We start from the raw sequence: 15,525 nt of genomic DNA on the forward strand, positions 1-15,525 counted from the left end.
CTGTCTATCTATCTATCTATCTATCTATCTATCTATCTATCTATCTATCTATCTATCTATGTCTGTCTGTCTGTCTGTCTGTCTGTCTGTCTGTCTGTCTGTCTGTCTGTCTGTCTATCTATCTATCTATCTATCTATCTATCTATCTATCTATCTATCTATCTATCTATCTATCTATCTGTCTGTCTGTCTGTCTGTCTGTCTGTCTGTCTGTCTGTCTGTCTGTCTGTCTGTCTGTCTGTCTATCTATCTATCTATCTATCTATCTATCTATCTATCTATCTATCTATCTATCTATCTATCTCGAGTGTCCTAACTCCTGTGCTTGGATCTTTCTCTCACACACTGACCGTCTGACCGCGTGACAGAAGGTCACAGACAGTCGACTTCAAACAGTCCTCCAGCTCCACCTGATATTTTAATAAAGTCTGTGGAATAACAGAGATAAGAGCGGTGCGTTTGTACTGCACATGTGCTAATTATATTTGACCTCACGGCGCCTCATGGGTTAACGGTCTCTCTTTCATTTAACAGTGCATACAAGACAGTAAAACAATATCTGAAGAATAACAACCACAGCTGAGTATCAGGCGAGGTTTTGCCAAAATCTACTAATATCATTGTTTTGGCAGCTACACAACAAGATTACATTCTGGAAAATAGATTAGCTCCAAATGCAAATCCATGCCAGGGTAAGCTCGGCCAAAAATATACATTCTGTAACCTGACTTTCCATCTTCAGTGTAACACAAAGGGAGAGTTCATGTGCGTAGCTCTTTTCCATCCAATACGCTGAATAAACGAAAAGTTTAAATACAGTTTTTCTCAGTCGCTTTGGTGCATTTCTCACATCATTATTTACATTCGCACAACAGTTAATGCAGTTCTCAAAACAATTACGACAAATGACCAAACCCAGTGGATAACCTGCAGAAGCACGTCACTTGCTCAAAATGGCTCATTCCTCAAAAGCATGTCAATGACAGAGGGATCAAGAGGAAAAGTCCTGACACCACTGTTTATGAACAAGACAGTCAAATGGCTTTATCATGTTTTCATTATGAAAGTGTAAAGTGTAAAGTAAAAAATTCAGATCTTGGTGGCACTATATGCTCAAGACAGAGATATACATACACTGTAAAAAGTAATAAGTTGACTTTACTTAGAAAAGCTGTGGAAACTGATTGCCTCAAAATTTTCAAGCAAATTAGGTCATCATTTTTGACTTGATACTACTTACTACTACTTTGTAGAGTTAACTTGTGTATTTGTAGAGGTTACCATAAAACTTGAGTACAAGTAACTCAATTTCAAAAGTTCAGCCAACTTATATATATAAGTTGGGGTTTGTAAGCAGAACTCAAACAATATAGTTATTTTTACTAGTTCTTTTAATGTCTGCTTGTTCATTTTACTAGAAGAATGTGTGGAAACTGATTGCCTTAAAATTCTCAAGTAAGCTGAACTTAACACTCAGTTAAGTAAGCTTAATTGCATCAAGTTGATCTTACTTAAACCATTGAAGTCAAAATAATTCTATCTGTGAGCTGAGGAAGTGTATTTCCAGAATGCATTGCAGCATGAATAAATTAATCACAGGGCAATCGTAACTCTGTTTTATTATTTTTGGCTTTATTTTACCATTTTATTTGCTGTCTTTTGTCAGTATAACCCCAATAGTGACAGCAAATGAACTTGTAATGTTCTTATTAAGTGTAAAAAAAATTTTTTTTTTAAATGTTACCATTGTTGTGTTTTGCATGCTGAATGTTGAAGTCTGTGTGTGACTCAAGCATGGTCAAATATCGGATATTGTCACAAATATAGAGGCATTATATCAACACAATTAAAAGATTGTCAGGAGCATTAGAAATAAAATGTTAAAAGATCATTAATTGGTATTATGTTTTTATCTATATGTGTAGATGTATATATATATATGTGTGTGTGTGAATATATATATATATATATATATATATATATATATATATATATATATACACTTATTACTTCCCTTCCTTTGAAATCAGATAATTGTGATTTCATCTTGCATCGCCGCATTAATAGGAAAAGATTTACAACAAAATTTAAGTTCCAAGTGCCCAACCAAAGGGAACACTGATCACCATAATGGTGAGAAATTTTAGGAAATCAACATAAATTTATGAAGTCAGTGTGACGCTTTCCCAAAGTATTTAGTTGTATTTTCAATAAGTATTTTCATTCAAGATGACTGGAAAATGAGTGAATGCAACTAAGAAGAACGATGACTGCAGAAGTGGAGGAAATGAGTGATAAGTCTATTAAGAATTGCCCCGCCTCAACCTTTTGCCCGCCCACCTGTTTTTTTTTCCTTTGGCAAAATGGTCCTCAAACCAGTCCAGTAATGTTTACTTGGGTTTTCTAAGTAACAAAGGCATAGCATGCAAACAGTTCAGATTACTAAATTGTCTTAAGTAAGTTCAAATTATTAAACATACTAAAAAGTCTTAGTAACAACAGCTGTTGGATTTAACAGTGTGAACATGCATTTAGTACAACACACTCAACATTCTTAAGTACTATGTACTAAACTTGCTTAGTTTAGCTATTGCATCCACCTAAAAGTTCACAATACTCAGTATATTCAAGTTAAATCAACAAATTTTCCAAAATCAGTTAATTTTACAAGTTTTTCTTTAGTAGATTCAACAATTACTTTTTACAGTGTACTATTTGCACAGCCATTTGAAGGATACAGTAAACTTACACATTACTGTATTTAGTGCGGTAACTGTGTGCAAGACACTGAATATATATATATATGTTGCACATTTTTACTGCATATGCTCTTTGCAATTCTAATTCACAGCATTGTGCAAAAGAAAAGATACACCTTTATTTACAGTTTTTCTCAATCGATTTGGTACATTTCTCCAAACTCCGGTAACTGCTCTCAAAACATTTAACACAGTGAGCTGCACACTTTGTAATTGTCCTTAACAGATAGCAAATTCTCCTTCATTTCATACAAATTACAAATCAAAAGCATCATTTTCTCAAAACACTGTGCACCCTAATGTTATCACAGACGTTCACACAGCCAAACAAATCTTTAATATATCAGGAAAAACATTTGCAGCTTTTTCATTGGTCTTCACAAAGATCACAAGCATTTTTGTACCATATTCAAAAAAACAACAAACAAAACTGAAATTGATGCAAATTAATCGACAGAAATTCAATTCGGCCAGTTGAAAAATAGTAGATGAACTTTGAAGAACACAATTAAAGAGCATGAAAAATGTGTATTTTCATTCATGTATTTGTGTATCTACAGCTGAATATTTTAATAAATCAACAGAGAACACACTTGTAGTTTATTTTTGATAAATGCATTAACTGAATAAACTGCAGTGCTTCATCATGCAGTGAATACTGAACAGTTTTGCCAACATAAGAGTGTGTTTAGTTTGCTGCAATAGTTTCGAGAGCAACATTCATTTGGAGAAATGTGTCAAATCGATTGAGAAAAACTGTACAACAATCATAAACTCCTTTTGAGTAGAGCTGTGCACAAATGTAAACAATATTACAGTACATATTACAACTGAACACACAACCTACAGTACTGTACTCATTCATGCACATCCAGACGTTCCTCTCTGTCTGGCCACCAGGGGCGTCGGACTGGGGCGGCCCTTAGAAGTCAGTTTTCTATATTCGTTAATCAGAGTGTGGCTTATTTTGTTCACGTTTTAAGTGTTTTTATGATAAAAATGCAATACCCCACCCATCGGTGTCACTATGGTATTTGGTACGGGGGCCCAGAAAGATGGTTTGTACCCAGGGCCCAAAATTTGGTGCTACGCCGCTGCTGGCCACATCATTTCATCTCACAGCGAGACACAGGAGACATTTTCAGGGGGAAAAAAGCGTACAATTTGCTTGACAGATTTTGACAACTAGTTCAACATGTTTGTGACTCAAGCCATGAAACGAGGACTATTAGTTTTATACGGAATGACTATTCAGCATTCACGAGGTCATTTTGACTGACATGACATAAGCAAATGATAATGTTATAAAACAGCAGAGCGTTGTATGAAAGCAATTGATGAATGTCCAAAGGCAATTTGCAATTTGTTGGAAGGAATGAAAAAATGCTTTTCGTCCTTAGTATTTTTGTCTTGTTTCTAGTCCAAACATCTAAAAGTTCTTAAAACAAGAAATATTTACTAGACAAGCCAAAGTAATTGTCTTGTTTTGGGAAGAAATAGCTGAAAATGAAGAGAGTTTTTGATTAAAATAAGATCAATAATCTGCCAACGGGGTGAGAAAAATAATCTTGTTTTCTGTTTGAATTAAGATTATTTTTCTTACCCCATTGGCAGATTATTGATCTTATTTTAATCAAAAACTCTCTTCATTTTGAGTTATTTCTTCCCCAAACAAGACAATAATTTTTTACTTGTCTAGTAAATGTTTCTTAACGTCAGATTTTTTAGATATTTAGACTAGAAACAAGACTAAGTAAGACAAGCATTTTTTGCAGTGTATGCACAAATGACTAAATGTTGTGGAGGTTGAACTGACTGTTGGGTAAAGAGTGATGTGAGAAATGCACCAAAGCGACTGTAATGATAGATGTAGCAGAGATGTCGATCCTCCAGCCCCGTGCCACCAGTCGTCGTTCTCATTAATCTCCTTCTTGGTGGTGAGGAGGGCACTGCGCACCTTGTCGGAAACACCCACATTAAGCACTAAATAAACCAAAACATCCTGCTTTACGCGGCGCTGCAGAGGCCCTGAGCGAAGCCTGTGGCCCACCAGCGGCGCTCCGAGCTGGGCCAGGTCGCGTCTCCTTCCCTTTCATTCATCTCGCAGTCTTTCCTCGGGCACCTGGCATCTGTTTGTATATTGTGTGGTTTAAAGAGTTTTTTTCTACCATTTCAATGACTTCCTGTTCCCCGTGATGTCATGATGGAGGAAAGTCTGTACTTAAGCGGAGGATGCAAACACCCATTTCCTGTCGTGTGCCAGACCCACTTTAATGGTCAATGTGAGACTTTAATTGTGGCCCTGGAAAGGAAATATTCCATATCTGGGACACTAGATAAAGAACACATGTCATGAGGTTTTAATGGCTGTTGAGAATTTATGGGTGATTCAATAGCCTTGTGGTCAGCGCTCAGACACATCACAGGTGACCCGAGTTTGAGTTCGTTCCAATCCCCTCTCTGAATTCAGCTCCTTTGCAAAGCATGATGGGAAGTGAAAGTCCTGTTTGATTGGGTTGCTTGATTGAAACATGTTATTTGAAAATAAAAGCATAAAGTTATGTCAAAGAGTAACGGTTTTTAATCGCCAATGTCACGTGATTTCAGCAGTTTGACACGCGATCTGAATCATTGCTCGATTCACTGATTCATAACCGTTTGAATCTTTATTTGAGGATTGAACACAAACCCGGAAGAGAAGCCAATGCTGAATAAAGTCGTAGTTTTTGATATTTTTGGACCCAAATGTATTTTGGATGCTTCAAGAGACTCTAATTAACCCACTGATGTCTCATATGGACTACTGTGATGATGTTTTTATTCCCTTTCTGGACATGGACAGTATAGTGTGCATACACTTGCATACGCTCTCAGACTAAATATAAAATATCTTAAACTGTGTGTGAAGATGAACGGAGGTCTTACGGTGTGGGACGACATTAGGGTGAGGAGTTAATGACAGACATTTCATTTTTGGGTGAACTAACCCTTTAAGTTCTGCTAACTATTTATTGTGATGCTCCCCCAAAAGACATCATACTGACTATAAGTAACTTTGTAAATACATATCAACTTATTCTAACCCTACTGGTCTAAAACTTCAATGAGAGTGGGTAGACATGTAGGTGTAATGTTACTTATAAAAAGGGGTTTATGCATATTTGGCCTGGGTTTGTGTTGCATTTCCACTGTTCTGACCAGCAGGGGCCACCAGCACATGGCACTTCAAAGCAGTGATTCATTCGGCCAAGCGTTCGGTTCAGTTGACCTAAAGCTTTGAAAAGCTTTGTTTCTCCCATCACTAGTGGGAACACCTCAAAAGATTTCAGCCATCTCAAGAATCAGAACTGATGGGAATTAATAATATATCTCTGAATGTGATATAGGAAATGGGTTAATGCTATCATATGAAGAATGTCGGCTATCTAAAAAAGACAGGAATAATAAATATATAAAAGGTAAATTTTTCCTCCTATTTTCCCCCCTATTTCCTATTCTCCTTATCCCTTGGCATAAAGCTTCTACATACACAAATGTATTTTTTTCCAAATCAGTCCACGATTACTGGAATTTTAATATCTAGAGACACTGAGATGGAAAGTCCTAAAGCAAATATTTGTTTTAATATTTTGGTTTTATAATAGACTATTAAATAACCTCATACTCCCATACTTTTCATTTTGTATCATTCATATAATTCTTGTTTTTCTCCTTCTTTCTTGTCTTATTTTATTTTTTTACAGTGGTCTTAACTTAGGGTGACCAAACGTCCTGTTTTCAAGTCCTGTCCTGGCCCTATAACTATGTTCTATCCATACAGAGGGGGCATACTTTAAATGTATTAATAAGAAATCTTTGAGTAAACTTCGAGTATTATTTGAGTATCTCATTGCCGGGCTGAGTGTTTACGGTTATCAAAATATGGTCACCTATTGTTTGGTACGGTGACAATTGAATGTAATCTAAGTGTTTGTTTGTAAATCTGTTTACTGACCTCCTTCCTGTTATTGTTTCCAAAAGTTTATAAATAAAAATAAGTAAATAAAATAATTTTGGTTTGCTAGAGCGCCATAATAAACTTAGAGAAGAAGAACCTCCCGTTTCATAACAGGAAATGACGGAGTTCAAACATGGCGACCCACAACAAACAGCTCGCTCTCCAAGTAATCTGTGCGCTGCTTTCCAGCGAAAAACAGAAAAAGAAACCCAAGCGAATATGGAGGAGAGATTATTCAAAGAGACGCGGGCAGGAGGGACTGTCCATCCCGCAGAGAGGGCTGGAGGTAAACACAGAACGTGTAACTTAGGGATGGCAACTTCTGCACAGGAAAATAAGTGTCCTGTTCCACACGCACTGCATGTCATGTCAGCATCTGCAGTCAAGTGTGTGTGTGTGTGTGTGTGTGTGTGTGTGTGTGTGTGTGTGTGTGTGTGTGTGTGTGTGTGTTTGTTTGTTTGTTTGTTTGTTTGTTTGTTTGTTTGTTTGTGTGAGAGAGTGAGTGAGTAAGTGAAAGGTCCTCAGACATAAACACATTTGGGTCATTCTGTGTCAAAATCAACCAGATTTCAGAAACTTTCCTAGCTCAATTTTTGTGTGTGTGAAGGAAAAACAAAAATGATGAAGAAAGCAAAATCATGAACTGTAATAGATGTAAGTTTACTGAGTAATTCAATATTTTGTAGAGGAGGGTCAGGATGAAACCCGTCAAATTACTTTAGAACAGCATTATTTTATTTTTTCTCTGAGATTTGTAGGTCTGTAGCAACTCATAATGAAATAACTGTACAAGTACTACATTATTATTTTAATAATAATATAATATCAATACGTAATAAAATCTTAGCTCAGAAGAACTCACCAAAAACATGTCATATTTTTATTATTGTAATAGCTTTTAAAACATAAAAAATATTTCAATTCAAAAAATCTTTTTAGAAATATAAAGCCAGTCTTAAACTGCCTATTGGTAGTATAAACTATTCATGCAATTATTATTTGGTTATTAAAGGTCAACTCCGGTGAGAAATGACCCTAGGGGTGATTAACAGATGGTTTCCGAGTAGATCGTTCTCTGGGATGCGTTTTCATTAAAATCAAATGTAAAGAGTTTTATCTCTGAAAACAGATTAGCTTATAACGCTTGTCTATGGGGCACAGGGTAAGTGAAATTAAACCGCTAGTTAATACGACTAACAAGACTCAAAATAGCCTCACACTAACACGGCAGCATAATGAGGGTCCCTACACGCAAACCCAAGCATTGAGAACTTTGTAAGAGTACAAACAGTTTAATAAGAAGATACTTTATAAAGACGTTATCACAGCCATTTACAGCCAGGCGTTTACAGACGGCAGCCATCTTGGAAAACAGTCTTGACAAGTCGAGCCACGAACGCAAATGATATGTATTCAGCTGTATTGTGACAGTAGTGATATGTTTGGGCTGAAGGCGAGTGATGAGACGGGCTGCCGGGAGCTGCTCCGGATGACTGCGGAGGAGTTCGAGCTTCTGCTGGAGAGGGTCGCGTCCCTCATAACCAAACAACACACCAAAATGAGACGAGCCATTTCCCCAAGAGATCGCCTGTCTGTGACCTTGCGCTATTTGGCATCAGGTGGGTCTGCCAGGGCAGCAATAAAGGGTTAGTTCACCCAATAATGAAATGTCTGTCATGAACTCCTCTCCCTAATGTCGTCCCACACCCGTAAGACCTCCGTTCATCTTCACACACAGTTTAAGATATTTTATATTTAGTCCGAGAGCGTATGCAAGTGTATGCACACTATACTGTCCATGTCCAGAAAGGGAATAAAAACATCATCAAAACTGCTGAAATCACGTGACATTGGCGATCCGAATCATTGCTCGATTCACTGATTTATAACCGTTTGAATCTTTATTTGAGGATTGAACACAAACGCGGAAGAGAAGCCAATGCTGAATAAAGTCGTAGTTTTTGTTATTTTTGGACCCAAATGTATTTTGGATGCTTCAAGAGACTCTAATTAACCCACTGATGTCTCATATGGACTACTGTGATGATGTTTTTATTCCCTTTCTGGACATGGACAGTATAGTGTGCATACACTTGCATACGCTCTCGGACTAAATATAAAATATCTTAAACTGTGTGTGAAGATGAACGGAGGTCTTACGGGTGTGGAGCGACATTAGGGGGAGGAGTTAATGACAGACATTTCATTTTGGGGTGACCTAACCCTTTAAAACAACTGATCTGTCTACTACGGTATATCTTGTAACTGTTTTTGTTATGCAGGTGAAACCTTCAGTTCCCTCAGTTCGCAGTACCAGATTGGGGCCAGCACTATTTCACAGATAGTTATGGAGACCTGTGCCGCTCTGCACCAGGTCATGAAAAATGACTTCCTGAAGGTAGGCTCTGATTTCAATTTACCATATTGTTCTGAACATAAGGTGTTTTTTACTTGGAAATACATCTGAAGAAAATGGGGTCGTCTTATATTCTAGGTCTAGACTTTTACATGTCAATAATACACCAGCAAACAGTAACAGAGCGGCAAGTGAACCAGCAACTGAGGAGAGGTTATGATGCAGTACTTGGGTTAGTTCACGCAAAAATTGGATTGAGTTTAGTCATGTTGATGTGTTTAAAACAATTAATGACTTAAAGGGTTAGTTCACCCAAAAATGAAATGTCTGTCATTAACTCCTCTCCCTAATGTCACTCCACACCCGTAAGACCTCCGTTCATCTTCACACACAGTTTAAGATATTTTATATTTAGTCTGAGAGCGTATGCAAGTGTATGCACACTATACTGTCCATGTCCAGAAAGGGAATAAAAACATCATCACAGTAGTCCATATGAGACATCAGTGGGTTAATTAGAGTCTCTTGAAGCATCCAAAATACATTTGGGTCCAAAAATAACAAAAACTACGACTTTATTCAGCATTGGCTTCTCTTCCGCGTTTGTGTTCAATCCTCAAATAAAGATTCAAACGGTTATGAATCAGTGAATCGATCAATGATTCGGATCGCGTGTCAAACTGCTGAAATCACGAGACATTGGCGATCTGAATCGTGAATCAATTCGCTGATTTCCTGATAAAATGGATTGAATACTTAATATGTTTGCGTGTGAACTCGTATTGAAGTGTTCTTCTTCCTCTATTTTTCTCTTTTCCCTCCGTATTCTAGCTTTTGCTACTGTGGGTTATATCCAAAACTTTGTATTTAAGGCACTTTTTGCGTTTCTTAGCCTCTTCACTACGGATCGCTTCCAGTTGCAAGTCGCTTTGGATAAAAGCGTCTGCTAAATGCATAAATGTAAATGTGTTCCACGCCTAAAACAAGCTGTTAACTGTTAAAGATTGCATTTGGGACACACGTGCACCGCACCAGAAGCCCTGTACCCAGGGGCGTCGGAAGCAAATAAAAAGTGTGTGGGTCCTCTCAGATTTTTTTTTTTACTGGAGTAAAGTTAGATGCCATTTACATTAAACACAAATCATTTACATTAAACACAAATATACCGCTGTTTACTAAACGGTTGATTGGGCCTGACAAAATTACAGATATCACTGAGTTATTACTGTGGCTATGGTGTAGGGGTAAGACGTGTCATCAAGATTTGACGCAAATCGATCTGAGGTTTGAATCCGCCTTTTGCCGCACTCGCTCTACTCCCTTTTCCCATCACATATCAGATCAGAAAGGCATTTATTTTTGATAAAAATTGAGAAAATATTCGAAAAGTGGAAATAAAGCGTCTAACGTGTTTTAAAGCAGCACTAGGTAACTTTTCAACCTTCATAATATATTTTCAAGACTCTTGTGATGATAAATCGACTTTCAATAGGTTGAATGACACGTCTGCCATAGCCTGATGGGGTCTGTATCGTTTTTAATCGTACTTTTAAACTTCGGGTTTCGGGTAGTAACCCGAGAACAAAAAGAACTACAAAATTCGACTGCTTTACGGCATATACGTCACTTCCACCAACACACACACTTCCTTACATTCGGACGTGCGAGCCCAACTTTGTTCGTCGGATAATATAGTCATGTCCGAATCAGCAGAGACAAATAAGAAAGAAAAGGTTTTGTTGGTGGAAAGCAATGAGGAAACAAAAAAGTGATGGGATTAAAGGCAGGACGAGGATCAACATGTGACCAGCGTTTGCTCGTCGGCGTGAGCTGAAGGAGGCGTGCCCGACCGATGCTGTCCTGCTTGTTATGGTGATTACCGACCACTCAAACATTGAACTGAAGTATCATATAGATTCTGTTAAACGGTAACCAATAGACTACTATAATGACACTGGCTTGTAAACGTGAGCATCGCGATTATTTGGCGTTTGAAAAAAATTATATTCATATGACATGCTGAAGCATCTGCCACTGACTGTACCTGGGATGAAGACATTTCACACGCGCCGCCAGAAGAACACCTGCATGTGAACTCCTCCTGCAGTGTTCAGGGGAACTGTTAGTGCTGCACCAACCCGCGGGCTGCTTTTATGAAGTTATTTGGCCCGCACCACACCACTGTATATATTTTTACAACCCGCCGCGGACCCCGTATGTCTATTTAATGGTCGTGGGTGCGCGGCGGGTTGTAAAAATATATACAGTGGTGTGGTGCGGGCCAAATAACTTCATAAAAGCAGCCCGCGGGTTGGTTATAAGACGACCCACGCATCACTAGTTCAGGGCTATCAGGGTTGTCATGTCAACAAATGCACGCGCGATGGCATCCCCTGTTGTAGGATGACAGAGCTTACGAAAGTAGTAGAGGACATTATTTTTTCCCAACTGTAGGGGGACCCCGAGAGCAAAAGTTACCCAGTGCTGCTTTAATAATAAGTGTGTATCGGTTAGGGGTAGGTAAAGAGACATGAGCTGAATTAGAGACGATAAAAGTGAGTAGGTCCAATATAAGTGGTTGTAAAAAGTGGGTGGGTCTTGTCCCACACACACACACACACAATGGTTCTGATGCCCAAAACAGTTCGGTATGAATACATGGACTGTTACACCCCTACCTTATACATATCTCATAAGTGTAGAAAATAAAGTTAAATTTTGTTCTGTTCTGTTGCTAGACGCCATCAACAGAGGCAGAATGGCGGACAATATCCGATGACTTTGAATCGAAATGGCATTTCCCTCATTGCCTCGGTGCGCTTGGTGGAAAACGGATCTACTTGCAGCCTCCAGCTAAAAGTGCCAGCCTGGACCATAATAACAAGGGCCGATTCTCTGTGACAATCATGGCTGCGGTTGATGCCAATTACAAGTTCATCTACGCCAGCGTGGGAACCCAAGCCAGGGTCTCTGATGCCGGACTGTTCGCTCACTCGGACTTGTGCAGAGCCATGGATCAGGGTTTGCTGAGCTGTCCTCCACCCGAAACATTGCCCAAAAGTGATGTGAAGATGCCATATATGTTTGTGGGAGATGAAGCGTATCCTTTACGGCCTGATCTTATGACGCCGTATCCATGCAGGCAGGCGGACCGCAGTCAACAGGTGCTGAACTTACGTCTTTCAAGGGCTCGTAGAGCGGCAGAAAACGCTTTCGGGATTCTCGCCAACAGGTTAAGGGTTTTTAGGAACACCATATACTTGGAGCCAGAAAAGGTGGTTAAGATAACGATGGCCTCCCTGTGCATCCATAACTTCCTCCGCGAGCGGCGGTCTGAGGCATATACACCTCCAGAGTTTGCCGACTGGGAAAATGGAGATCATGGCTTAGTTGAAGGAACTTGGAGGAAGCAAGGATCTGGTTCTTTCCAGCCGACGGAGCAAATAGAGGAAAGGGACGTATCCGTTACTGCCAAAACCCAGCGAGACCTTCTGTGTGACTATTTCGTCTCGCCTGCAGGTTGTGTTCCTTGGCAGGAGGAGCACATTTAGCACCATACGGATGTCAGAATAGTTTTTCTGTGTGTTTGATTATCTGGCATTACTGGACCTTTCCCCATTGCATTTACTCAAAAACATTCAGTTATAGTCATTAGACCTTTGGTACAGAATGTCTTGTTTATCTGTACAAGTTGTTTCAACTGCATGTTCTTTTTGCAACTTTTGGTTTAAATATTTATTACAAAAAGTGTGTAATATAACAGTATAGTCCTGTGCTTTACAATACAGATTCAAAGTACTCTTATTTAATTTGCAAGGTCAACACTGAGTTTGTTTTTTACAACAGTGAAATAAATACAACCTTGAGATGATGTTCAATCTGGATGTAATTCTGGTGAGTGGTATCCACCTGTGGGGCTTTTTGGTCAGTCGCCGAACAATTTTACATTTTGAAATTAGAAATCATAGCTTCATTAGAATGGCATGAAACTTTTATGGAACTTGGTATATTAAACCACACATACATTGAGGACATGATTTGAGAAGGCTAAGTGGTCGTAAAAAATTGTCACACTCGGTCTTCACGGTCAAAAATGGCTGCCATAGGAAATAAATGGGAAATAGGCAAAAGTACAGAGAATTTTTTAGTGTGTACAATCTACAAAAAAGCACACAATAGTAAAGGGGTGGATCTCTAAAGTACCAAGACACACACACACACGTTTGTTTTTGTGACATATGGGGACATTCCATTGGTGTAATGGTTTATGTACTGTACAAACCTTATTTTCTAACCCCCTACACTGCCCCTGTCCCTAAACCTACCCATCACAGGAAACATTCTGCATTTTTACTTTCTCAAAAAATCTCATCCTGTATGATTTATAAGCCTTTTGAAAAGTGGGGACGGGTAATGTCCGCGCGTGAGAGACCGCTCACGTTCGTGCGGTTGCCAGATTTCAGTCATTTAAATCCCCCAAACAGCTTTACTGTAAAAAGAACATGTATATTATCCGGTTTGACCTAAACATGTTCAATCTGGCAACCATATGCACGCTCTTTCTCTCGCGCACGGATGATCTGAAAACACCAATAAACAAGTAAGCTGCATTTTAGCAATCTCCATTTGAGATGTTCTGCTTAAAGTGTCATTCAGTCTACATTTTAGACTTGTCTTCTTGCGTCTGTTTCAGTGCCGTTTCTAGGCATAGGCAAACTAGGCAGGCGCCAACAGCTGGAGGGGGGGGAGTCGCCATGGTGATAGTGGCGCTGCTGTAATGAAATGAGATCATGTAACGTTAGAGGGCGGGAGGGAACGTCATCATCCATGCTTTAGTTTGATCATCATGAAAAGGTCAAAGCCATCAGGGGCTCAGTATCGTAAAAAGAAAAAAGAGGAAATATAAAAAAGAAAGCGAAATATACAGGTATGTTAGCCTACTTATTGGTTACTTGTTCTCTACTAAGCTGGTGGCTCTATCATAACGTTGAGCAAGACATTACACTGAATATTAGTTCTGGACGGACCACACGCCATGCTCATTTATTTCAGGTGCAGAAAATTATAGCATAGTTAATTTGAATAAAAAAACATTACATCAGAGATAGCTGTTTAGTGTAAATTGATCAAGTAATACTGTCATAACCATGGGTGTCACTATGCCCTTTTTTATGAACTTATGCCTCAGCCCCCCCTAAAAAAGATATGTGGTTAACCTTTAAAACATATGAAACTGGCGCGAGGCTACGGCTTCATCCCGTCTTTTAGTCTTTGTGTCATTGTGTTCTTCAATCCACAGAGGCGCCGAGTGACATGGTTTTCAAGCTATTGTTATCTAATTTTTTGGCCTTCAGAACATCTTAAAATACACATATGTAGATCATAGAAATCAAAATTGTCTCGGGGAAGCATGCCCCCGAACCCTCCTAACATTTGTGATCTCAGTGATAATAAACCTGGCTACATTGGCTATTTTGTGCCGATTCACCGTTGATAGTGTGATGTATGCTGTTTTGAGTTTGTATTTGAATGTACATAGGCTACATGGCATTAATAAAACATTTACATCAGCACATAATTCCAGACTTTTTGGGGGAAAAAGTGTGAGACTATGCATTTGTGTTTATGTAGCCTACATACTTTGTATTCAGCAATGTTGAAATTGATCATGCAAAAACTATAAAGAAACATCGGCGTGTAGGTGTTTAATCATTTAATATTATACTTGACTATATTATGTTGCAATGTTGAACTCTATCATATCGCTGATAATCCGCGGTGTAAAGTGACCAAAGCAGATGCGGAAGTGAAGTCCCGTCTCCAGGGGCGTAGCCATCTTTTCAGAAGTGAGGGGGACAGAAATGTCGTAACCCCCCCCCCCCCCCCCCCCTTTTTTTTTTTTTTGGACCAATATAATTTATCACATCTCTTGCTTTTAATTGGGCAAGATATCAAATACACTGCTGAACAATAACCACTAATTAATATCTATAATATTATTCTCCTATTTTTTATGCCAATTTTATGATTGGTTTATATACTACAAACAATTGTGCATTAAGATTCCATAGATTTTATGCAATGTAAAAAAATATAGATATATTCTGATGTATACCATGCTGTTCTCCATGTGAAGATATAGTAAAGTGTGATTTATTCCTGTGATCAAAGCTGAATTTATCGTCATTACTCCAGTCTTCAGTGTCACATGATCCTTCACTAATCATTCTCAGATGAGGATCTGATCATCAACACACATTTAGGATTATTATCAGTTTTGCTGCTCAAGGTGCTGCTTAATTTTTGTGGAAACCATCTAAACATTTGTGGTAAAATTAAAAAAGAGAGAAATTAATACTTTTATTGATCAGGCATGCATTAAATTGATCACAAGTGATATTTTTAATATTAAA

At 38.6% G+C, this 15,525-nt stretch overlaps 2 protein-coding genes across 3 annotated transcripts in view; one reads left to right on the forward strand and one right to left on the reverse strand.

Annotated features, from left to right (window-relative positions):
• Positions 1 to 11,916, reverse strand: part of LOC137040912 (prospero homeobox protein 1-like) — a 45,171-nt gene extending 33,255 nt beyond the window's left edge. The window contains exon 1 of the mRNA XM_067416724.1: positions 11,791 to 11,916. The gene's annotated coding sequence lies outside the window, so the exon portion shown is untranslated. The remainder of the gene's footprint in view (positions 1 to 11,790) is intronic.
• si:dkey-121j17.6 (uncharacterized) lies at positions 6,831 to 12,990 on the forward strand. 2 transcript variants are annotated; one of them, XM_067416725.1, is made up of 4 exons: positions 6,831 to 7,042; positions 8,210 to 8,375; positions 9,039 to 9,154; positions 11,851 to 12,990. In XM_067416725.1, exons 1-4 carry the CDS (start codon positions 6,890 to 6,892, stop codon positions 12,661 to 12,663), a joined length of 1,248 nt encoding a protein of 415 aa, XP_067272826.1. In that variant the 5' UTR covers positions 6,831 to 6,889; the 3' UTR covers positions 12,664 to 12,990. The 2 variants fall into 2 exon arrangements, with proteins under 2 accessions (XP_067272826.1, XP_067272827.1); XM_067416726.1 differs by having other exon boundaries at positions 6,920 to 7,042; positions 8,188 to 8,375.
• The last annotated feature ends 2,535 nt before the right edge of the window (positions 12,991 to 15,525 follow it).

This window comes from Pseudorasbora parva, chromosome 15 (assembly GCF_024679245.1).
Source record: "Pseudorasbora parva isolate DD20220531a chromosome 15, ASM2467924v1, whole genome shotgun sequence".
NCBI classification, from domain to species: Eukaryota; Metazoa; Chordata; class Actinopteri; order Cypriniformes; family Gobionidae; genus Pseudorasbora; species Pseudorasbora parva.

Bases quoted from the DNA above. Each gene is read 5' to 3' on its own strand.
- si:dkey-121j17.6 (XM_067416725.1), top strand. From the start codon at position 6,890: ATGGCGACCCACAACAAACAGCTCGCTCTCCAAGTAATCTGTGCGCTG. The intron at 7,043-8,209 runs GTAAACACAGAA...TTTGGGCTGAAG, and splicing joins TCCCGCAGAGAGGGCTGGAG to GCGAGTGATGAGACGGGCTG. The intron at 9,155-11,850 runs GTAGGCTCTGAT...TTCTGTTGCTAG, and splicing joins TGAAAAATGACTTCCTGAAG to ACGCCATCAACAGAGGCAGA.